General features: G+C 38.8%; 1 protein-coding gene across 1 annotated transcript; it reads left to right on the plus strand.

The window, feature by feature from the left end:
* The first annotated feature begins 951 nt into the window (after positions 1–951).
* LOC126269433 (xyloside xylosyltransferase 1) lies at positions 952–9,818 on the plus strand. The gene is made up of 4 exons (XM_049973993.1): positions 952–1,023; positions 1,519–1,742; positions 1,906–2,152; positions 8,464–9,818. Exons 1-4 carry the CDS (start codon positions 1,003–1,005, stop codon positions 8,665–8,667), a joined length of 696 nt encoding a protein of 231 aa, XP_049829950.1. The 5' UTR covers positions 952–1,002; the 3' UTR covers positions 8,668–9,818.
* The last annotated feature ends 326 nt before the right edge of the window (positions 9,819–10,144 follow it).

Consider the following 10,144-nt stretch of genomic DNA (forward strand, 5'->3'; position numbering starts at 1 on the left):
AGATTTGACGGTCAGGACGTCAAACTCCAAATTTTTATGCAAGTAATCTTTTGAAGCGGCATTCCATATCCTATCACTTCTCTTTGTAATCATTTACAAATTTCAGCTTCCTTTCTTTCGAGTCAACAGACTTTATTGCACATAAATCGACTTTCAGCATAACCACAACTCACGACACAACAGAACACACATCGCCAAAGCTGCCTGTCGTGTGCTAAACAGTTCTTGAGATTCCCACCGATCTAGGGAAGCAATGCGTCTTTACGCACCGCCTCCGTTTCATTTCAAGGAACTAACGCATGCAGAAATGAGCATGCCCAGTTGCGCTGTTAGAAATTTAAACGCATGCGCTAAGTTGAACGGAAAAATTGCATCGTGCGGACGCACTTTACAGTTTTTAGGATAGTATACATCAGTCTTCATTAACGTTTATTGTCGTCGACAGCATATGTCACTTAACTCATTACAGAAAACCATTGTTAAATATATGACGTATTACATGAATACAGGACACACAGTGTCAAATTCTGTGAAAATTAAACAGAGATACTTAGATATTTCCTTATTTTGGCTTGGATGCTTCCGGCGAGGCTTAAAGGTCGCGGCACTTACAACAACTTGTTGCTGTATAAATCGATATAAAGCTGTCGATCATCCGCTCATAAACAACTTTCGTTACAAATAAGGAAGAGAGTCTTACAGAGTACGTCAATTACCGAGGGTTAATTGCGACCAGTTAATATAAGACGCATAAATGAGTTCCCATGATAAGTAATTATTATGTCTGAGATTATGTTTTCTATAATGTTGCGCTAATCCAAATAGTTTAGACTCAAAAAATATTTCTTCAAACAACTGCGACAAAATTTATGATGTTTTATATACACAGTTTTCGGTCGAGCAATCGATCTTCGATGTGTCGAGATATTGTATTCGATTGTATCGAAAGCTGGGCTGACTGCTGTGGTATTTGGATACGTTTGTGTGTTTGACCTGCTGATCATGAAAGTGGAGTCTTCATGCGTATGTTGTATAAGGTTCTAATAAATTTAATAGCCGTAGCCACGTTGCTTATTTTGTTGTATGGGTTAATAACATCGGAACTACAAGTTAACAGAAAAACAGTGTCTCGCGAAAACAGGACGCTGTCACTCGTCGGACTTAACAAGAAACATGAAACAAAGGCGCGAATTTCTAATTTCACTTCAGCGACAAGAGCGGACAAACGGACTAGTGAGGCAGAACCTATCAATGTATGGTGCACATTTACCAAAGTTCAAAGCAATTATCAGATGGAAATGAAATTCAAAACGTTTCTGCTCTCTATGTTGGAGCACTCTTCTGTCAGAATTAATCTGCACGTAATAACTGATAGTTCCAGTAGGAGTAGTGGAGAGGATGTGATTCATAGTGTTCAGAACACGATTAAGAAATATTTTACGGTAATTTTTCACTTAAAGTCAAATATTTTCTTCATAATAGTGTAATAACGACTGCTGACAAAACGTTTCGTTTCAGGTGTCATATTATGATATAGATGAAGCTACAGATCGTGTGTCTGACATTGTTGCTGCTATGCAGCCACATTTCAGCTCACAGCCGGGGTCTTACTATAGCGATGCATTATTCTTTTTGTCCCTTGGTTTGCACAGAATAGCTGAACGACAAGAGCGTGCTATTATGTTTGATATTGATACCAAATTTCTAGCTGATGTAGCAGACTTATTCCGGGAATTTGACAGGTGAGACCCTAAAATGTCATTTTGAAACAATGCAGGGAACCTTCCTATTGATCTGAAGGAATTAATGTTACAGTTTGGCTTATTGCTACTTGTTAGTGCTTAGCTTTATCATAACAATTTATCTTGAAAGTAAAGTTCTGTGCAATGGAATGTGAATTCACAGTTTTGGCAGAAAAACTGTATTGGGGATGGCACCAGAATTGACACCAGTGTATCATCATGTGCTGCACTCATACAGACGAAAGCATAAAGGAACGTTATTTGGTGATCCTCCTTCCCGCGGCGGATTTCCTGGTGTGAACAGTGGTGTAGTACTTCTCCATCTGAAACAAATGCGTAACTCGGAGGAGTACCATAGGCTACTCCAGCCACAGTCTGTCACACAGCTTGCTTCAAAATACAATTTCAAGGTAAGTTGTCCAACATCATGTGGACAAAAAACTGAAGGCATAATCTCCCAACCACATGCTCAATATAGCATTGAAAGAGGTGTTTTCGAGAAGAAAAGGGATGTGCTGATAATAAATCTTTCAACAGTGTACCAGTGTTTAATGATTGCTGTAATTTTGTGTAAGATATGGTGGTAACGCAGATGGGAGTTTAATATAAAATGTTAGTCCTTTGCAAATATATTTACATAACCAGGGCTTTTTTTACTTAAAAATCAATATTTTTTGATTAATTTTCTACCTTAATCTTGTGTAATGGAGTGCTGTCTTATTTAATAATCAGTCTCATTGGCACTTTCATCGGCATTCCGTCAATTATTTGTGGAGGGGCAAATCAGGTCACCATACCGCAATGAACAGTGCAATCTTCAGCCTTAGAATTCAGAACCTGAAACATGAAATTGTAAAGAAGGTGAAGAGCTCATCAAAGTGGAGAATATTCTACAGATGTAGGTTGGAGAGTAGTATATTTGAAAGAAACAACCCACTACTGATCTGTAGGTCAGTATCTTCTTGCTATATTCCCTATTTCCACAGGCATACCATTTGAAACAAATTGTCTTCATACAACATTGCCATTGGCTTATCTGAGTTTTTGCACCCGCCTCAAGAATATGCTTAAAGTTCAAAGACTAAATACTATATGTAACTACTGTTAATCAACTGCCGTAAGGAGCTAACATTTTCATAAAGAAATTGATTCATTCTAGGAACAGCAGCAGTCAGTCCTCTTCAAATTACTCCACATCTTGAAATGATGTTTGTTGACTGGAGAAAATCCAATTTATCAGATCAACTGAGTGTCACTGAAAACTACTAATATAAATAAGCATGTGTACATCTTTGCTGATGACATGTTTTGTGTGACACTACTCAGAATGCTTTGTTTTCTGTGCAAAGGACACATATAGGCAAGTAGTGCAGAGAAGACACTGATTCATGTTTTTGTTTTTGCTGGTATTTGAGTGCAGTAGGTTTGTTTCAGGTCCACCAAAGTTTATGATACCACCCATCTGCTTTGATCTGTGACATAACTGTGTGATTTCGCATGGTAGTGGAGGAATTAATTTGAAATGGATCGTGTATGTGGAGGGTGTTTTGGGGGTATGTGTTCGTGTTCCCTAGTGTGGGCTGTTTATTTCAGAATTGTCTGTAACTGATGTTACTCTTTGGATTGTGTGGATAGTGTTAGAGAGAATAATATTGGAAGTACAAATTATTGAGGCCTTCATAGACACTTGTTGAGAAACAATCTGTTGGCTTCTGTCTTGGGTAATTTGACCATTTTTGTTTGATGATTTTTCTGACCATTGTTTGTGTGATGTCTTCTCTGATGTTTTGCCAGCATGCATCTGTCAAGCCAATGCCTGAGGGCCTTTGCCTGGTCATTACTGCTGTAGTTCTCCCCTTGCTACCTGCAGTGGTTATTTACTGCAGCACGGGAATCCCAAGGCGCATTCGGCTTCAGGCTTTCCTCTTTCTTGTAGAAGTTGTTGTCAGGTGTTGCATCTGAGATCAGAGGTGCTGCACCTGATGTATTCATTCATCATCCCTCATTTTAGTTGGAGATCTGACTGTTTGTACAGGAAACAATTTGTGTGTGTAAGCTTTTGATACATGCTGTGTCCCAGGTTCTCCCCACTCCTTGTAACCAGTAAAGCCAGAAAGGGTAACTATTTGTTCTTACCTGTCTCCACGGTAAATTTTATATTGGCATGGAGACTGACAAGAAAATCGGAGGAAGTCACTGAGTAGTTCCTCAATGTGGCTCCACACAACCAAGGTGTTTGCAATGTACCTGCACCACACCGTATGTTTGTAAGGTGCTAAGTCCAGCACATTTGTTTCAAAATGTACCATGAAGAAATTAACACAACTGTATTGTGTGGACTTTTCGTGATAACACTTACCATTTGTTCATAGAAATTGTCATTCCACATTAAGTACAGTATATATATATATATATATATATATATATATATATATATATATATACTGCATGCTTGCAAAAGCAACTTGCACGCTTATGACTGCAGTTTCTGGCAGCTGGAGCCAGACTGTGAGCAGCAGTGCATTATGGGAGAGGCAACCAGTTTGGGGTAAGGAGGAGGCTGGGGTGGCAAAGGGGAGGGGTAGCGGGTTAGGGATGGGGGACGGTAAAGTGCTGCTGGGAGTATGCAGCAATAAGGTGGAGAGTAAGGCAGCTAGGTGCCTAGAGAGGTTAGACAGAGAGGGGCGGGAGGGGGGGGGGGGGGGGTTAACGGAAAAGAAGAGTAAAACGACTGGGTGTGTTGGTGGAACAGAGAGGGTTGTATAGTGCTAGAATGGGAACAGGGAAGGGGCTAGATGGGTAAGGACAGTGACTAACGAAGGTTTAGACCAGGAGGTTGTGGGAACGTAGGCAATATTGCAGGGAGATTTCCAACCTGAGGAGCAATTCAGAAAAGCTGGTGTTGGTGGGAAGGATCCAGATGGCACAGGCTTTGAAGCAATCATTGAAATGAAGGACATTGTTTTGAGCCGGGGTGCACTGCAAGAGAGTGGTCCAATTGTTTCCTGGCCACAGCTTGTTGATGTAGAATGCAGCCCAGCAGTTGCAGCTTAGCCCGTAGATCATATGACTGGTTTCACAGGTAGCTGTGGCTTTGATGGGTTAGGTGGTGATTGTGACCGGACTGGAATAGGTATTGGTGGGAAGACGTGCGGGACAGGTCTTGCATCTAGGGCTGTTACAGGGATATGAGCCATGAGACAAGGTCTTGGGAGCGGAGGTTGTGTAAGGATGGATGAGGATATTATGTAGTTTTGGTGGGCAGCAGAATACCCTTGTGGGAGGGTTGGGGAGGATATTGGGTAGGACATTCCTCATTTCAGGGCATGACGGGAGGCAGTTGAAACCCTAGCGAAGAATGTAATTCACTTGCTCCAGTCCTGGGTGGTTCTGAGTCAAGAGAGGAATGCTCCTCTGTTGCCAGACAGTGGGATTTTGGGAGGTGCTGGTTTACAGGAAAGATAAGGCACAGGAGATCTGTTTCTGTGCAAGGTTGGGAAGGTATTTATGATCTGTAAAGGCCTCAGTGAGACCAACGGTATATTTTGAGAGGAACAGCTTGTCACTAAAGATGTGATGGCTATGTTTAGGCATTTCAGGATTTCGGCTTTTACCGATAACATAAGAAACATGGGACAAATGGCATAAACATCATGGTGACTATAACATGTTATTGTGTTCTTTTTTTTAGTCCACCTGCTGAAATAAAGCAGTGCTTTGAAAGGTAGCAGGTTTTCTTGCTGTCTGTCGATGACTCAACAGCCTCAAAAGAAATGCAAGTGGAGCAACACATGAAATTGGTTCCCAACTGCATGAAGACCTACTGTTGAATATCAGAATCTTCCCTGTTGACATTGTTCACAGTTACAGATTATTATCAACCATTTCACAGAATTTGCTGGAACACAATAATCCAATGTAATTAAATGAGTGTTTCAATGTAGTTTATACATGTTTGAAAGTCCAAACTATGACTTGGGTAATTCTATTGGTAGTTAGACGGCTAAGAAGCTTCTTATGTATTAGGTTTTCAAAAGTATGGAGTATTTAGACAAAATTGACTCGGTGGAAGTTTGTTGGTTATTTCTTTATCATCTTCCTTATACAGTGGCTTAACGTAACCATATTTCAACATCTCAGGAAAGGTACTACTACTATTCAGAATGACTCCTATATTCTGAGGATATTTTGTCATAATCACTAGATGTTTGTAACAGTTTTATGATAGAGAAATTACTTCTGGTCATTTTGTGTTACTAAAGGTGTTTGTGAATGCACAACAGAATTTACACAACTTGACGACCCTGCCTTATCAGTAACATAAAGTTGTCTTCATTATTTTAAACATGTTACCAATGTACTGTTTACTCTTAAAGCTCTCTCTCTCTCTCTCTCTCTCTCTCTCTCTCTCTCTCTCTCTCTCTCTCTCTCTTTCTTTCTCTCTCTCTCTTTCTCTCTCTCTTTCTTTCTTTCCATGCAATAATCCCGACGTGCGGAGAGTGCTGTTACAGTTAACTGGATTTGGCATGTGTGTTTTAAAAGGGTGGTTGGATGCCCTTCCTGTCGCCAGTACTCTTAAAACTATCTGCTATTCTGTATTCTCTTTTTTAATAAAATCTGTATAGAAATCACTACCGTCCACTATTTCTTTGTTTTGCATTAATAGGTCAACAGGGCTTTAAAGTAGTTTTAACTTGTTCATACATTTCTTGCTTCTGTTCAGTATACAGTTGCTGTTATATAAAAATTTGTGAAGAAGTTAGACATCTGTTACGTGTGCTTCCAAATGCTACTCTAACAAAATTTATTAATATCAACATTATTAAATGTGTTTTGAACTACAGAGACAATATGGCTAACCATTACTCACCTTCAGGAGGTGAAATTACAAATACTGTCAATAGACACACAAAAGTAGAAAAACCTGTCCTCGCTTCTGGAACGGTTAGTTCCTTCCTCAGGGATGAAAACAGGTTGAGGAAGGATGGAAAGGAGGAGCATGTAGGAGGAAAAAGAGTTTCTCTTTCTCTGCCTATTCTTTGCAGATGGGTGTATCACTGCTGAAAAACACCTTTAAGGTGTTGCACCCTGTTTTTCTGTATACTTCTTTGACTAGATCTTGGTTCATCTTGCAATAATTGGCCAACTGTGGTAGTACATCTAACATGTCTAGTATTTCTAGCAACAACTGCATTTTTCTTGACTTTGCTAGCACAAATAGAACAAACTTTGATTTCAGAGATGACTGTATCCTTCAACATCAGCAACACAATTTGTAGTTATATAATGTAAAAACATTGTATGGAAGTCCTCAGTCACAGATGGGAGTGGCACTAAATAAAGGGTAATGTGGTACAATACCAGCGAAGGAAAGTTGCTACTCACCGTATAGCAGAGATGCTGAGTTGCGATACGCACAACAGAAAGATTCACACAATTAAATTATAGCTTTCGGCCATTAAGGCCTTTGTCAGCAGTACACGCGCGCACACACACACACACACACACACACACACACACACACACACACACACACACCTGCAGGCTCAGAGAACTGAAACCACATAGCCACTGGTACATAGTTTTACACACTTTTCAGGAGCATCAGTCTGCCTATCGCCCTGCCCATTGGATTGTTTTAAACAGTTGTATTAAAGCAACAGAGTTGTTACCCATAACAGTGGGTAAAATTAAGTATATGGAATAAAACATTACTGATTAACAAGTATTTCAAACAAAATGAAATTTATTTGAAGTTGGTAAGAGTGTGCAGGGCCTCAGTCATTGTAGGATGTGCATCATATGGTACTGGAGGAATCAAAGATCAAGAAATAACTGAGAATAAACATTTTAAAGGAACAAGCAAAACGGGTTTTTAGGGAGGACATTATACAAAAATATTTGGAAATTATGGCTCCCTTGTTTGCACAAGCATTAATCTAAAATGCATGCAGTCGAAAATTACTTAATTTTTCTCCTCCATCATAATACTAATTTGTTGTTGCGGATAAAACAGATTCATCTGTACACGCCAGTAACCAACATGCAGTTGAAACAGTGGACATAATATGGTTAGTCAGCAATAAAAGTGGTCAAATCAGTTCCATTAGAAAGAAAGATTTAGTCTCAAGTATTCAATACACTCTAGGTGTTTCATTCTAGACCACCCTGGAGGGATATACAGCAAAACAAGAGAATATTATTCTAATCAATTTATCACACTGGGTACGGAAATTCCTGTTAATGTATCTCGTGTGTTGCAGCAAGAGATATTTTACATTATTATTTTTTTTTTACGCCACTGTACCTGCCAATAAGTGTTTCAGTTAGTGGGAAAATTTGGAAGGTACATTAATAACTGCATTTTTGTTTACATTCAATTGCCAGTGATGTTCACGCACCTATGAAGAATCACTTTAGGTCTCGTACAAAGACATTGGAGATACTCTGAGATAATCATTAGCCTTTGACAAAATTATAGTGACAAATCGAAGTATTTTTTGACATTTTTTTGTTGTTAGAGGTATAACTTTTCAAGACAATCCACATAGAAAACCTATAATGGTATCACATTCACAGGAGCAGATTTTTTTATTCATTTCAAAATTTAGAAACTGAAATGTGTAAAGTGTTAAACATTAGCTATAGATTTCTTTTGCATGTACATTACTTCATACAGTTTCAAGTAGTTGTTGATTTTACAGTGTGTTTCACTTTCCAGGGGCACTTGGGAGACCAGGACTTCATTACTCTCCTTGCCTGGGAAAGACCAGAGTTCGTGAAAATATTACCTTGCAACTGGAACAGGCAGCTGTGCACCTGGTGGAGAGATCATGGATATCGTGATGTCTTTGACCAGTTTTTTGAGTGTTCAGGTCCCATATACCTCTACCACGGAAACTGCAACACACCAATCCCTGCCTAGTCAGATGATTCAAATGATGATTTCATGAGTTACCTCGAATATTATTATCATTGCCCTAGTCTTATTATTTGTAGATATTAGTTTTGTCTGAACACATCACTATTATGTAACTATGATACCAGGATTATTCACAACAAATCAAAGTATATCATGCTTTAACAGCATTTGTGATAGAAAGCAAGTCAGTCTCTCTCTCTCTCTCTCTCTCTCTCTCTCTCTCTCTCTCTCTCTCTCTCTCTCTCTCTCTCTCTCTCTCTCTCTCTCTCTCTGATAAATTCCTCCTGATGGCGTATTTTCAGATGGAGAGGAGAGGGGAGGGGGCGGGACCTCTCCTAGAATCAACAGTAGACAATAGGACTTAATTTGAGAGTAATGAGGAAAGCCATTTTGTCTACAATGCTTGAAGTTCATCAGTTCATATCTAGTTAATTTAAATGAAGTAGTGTTTTCTGAAGTTACTGGTGTGATGCTTGAATGCAAGCTGATTGTGCAACTGATTAGCAGAATTAAGTTTGTAAGTTTATGGGGCTGCTGTAGTAACAAGTCAGCTGTGTATCAGGCACTCAAATATAGAAGTTGATTGTGTTTATTGTCCCCGAAATGTCAAAATATGTGATATTAGAAATTAACAAGCATATCTCAGTCATGTAAATACTTCATTTTATAAGATGCACTTCATTAAATAGTATTGATTCAGTAGTAAAACATATTAACAGGAGTAAGATTCTCATTTTTGTTCATTCCTGTGATACATTAAGTATCGTTTCATATGGACTTGCAGATTTTTTTATTTACAAAAAAAAAACTGAAAGTAGTCATACTGTGTAAGTTCACTATGTGAAAGTAGTCTCTTGAAAGCAGTTACTTATGTTTGTAGTTTTCATCATTTATACCTCAGATGCTAGTCTCATAAGTTTTAAAATAAAGTCTTCCAGTGTACTGTACATGCTGTGCAAACAGTTGAAATATAATTTTTCTGGTTTACATTGTAAGAAAACGGTGAATTTTTATGTAATAGTATTTGAACAGAAGTAATATAAATTTGATATCAACTGGAGTAACATTGGTGCAAAATTTTGAGGCTATTATGTACCTGCTGTGATTCAAATAAACTTGCATATACATTCAAATAAACTTACTTATGAGAAGGCGATGAAGGCTGCCTTACTACTTTGATTTTGTCCTTTCTGGCTAGTACCTTCTCACTGTACTGCAGAGCTTTTGCATCATAGACCTATTCCATTCCCGTGTGCAGCATAGGAAGTACAATCATTTTATACCTTTGTATAAGGAGGCTTAAGGCCAAATATACCTAATTCTATCTACATCTTTAGCTGTGTGTCCATAAGCCACTGTATAGAGCATGGCGGAGGATACATTGCACGAGTATCATCAGTTTTTCTGTCATATTCCATTCGCGTACTGAGCGAGGGGGAAACACGGTTTGTGTGTGTCTGTAAATGCCCTAATCTCTCAT

Source organism: Schistocerca gregaria, chromosome 1, assembly GCF_023897955.1.
Source record: "Schistocerca gregaria isolate iqSchGreg1 chromosome 1, iqSchGreg1.2, whole genome shotgun sequence".
Lineage (NCBI taxonomy): Eukaryota > Metazoa > Arthropoda > Insecta > Orthoptera > Acrididae > Schistocerca > Schistocerca gregaria.

What these genes read in the sequence shown, in the direction of transcription:
- LOC126269433 (XM_049973993.1), top strand. Translation starts at nt 1,003, where the DNA reads ATGAAAGTGGAGTCTTCATGC. An exon ending in TTATTCCGGGAATTTGACAG is followed by an intron (nt 1,743 to 1,905) that starts GTGAGACCCTAA and finishes GTGAATTCACAG; the next exon opens with TTTTGGCAGAAAAACTGTAT. An exon ending in CTTCAAAATACAATTTCAAG is followed by an intron (nt 2,153 to 8,463) that starts GTAAGTTGTCCA and finishes TTCACTTTCCAG; the next exon opens with GGGCACTTGGGAGACCAGGA.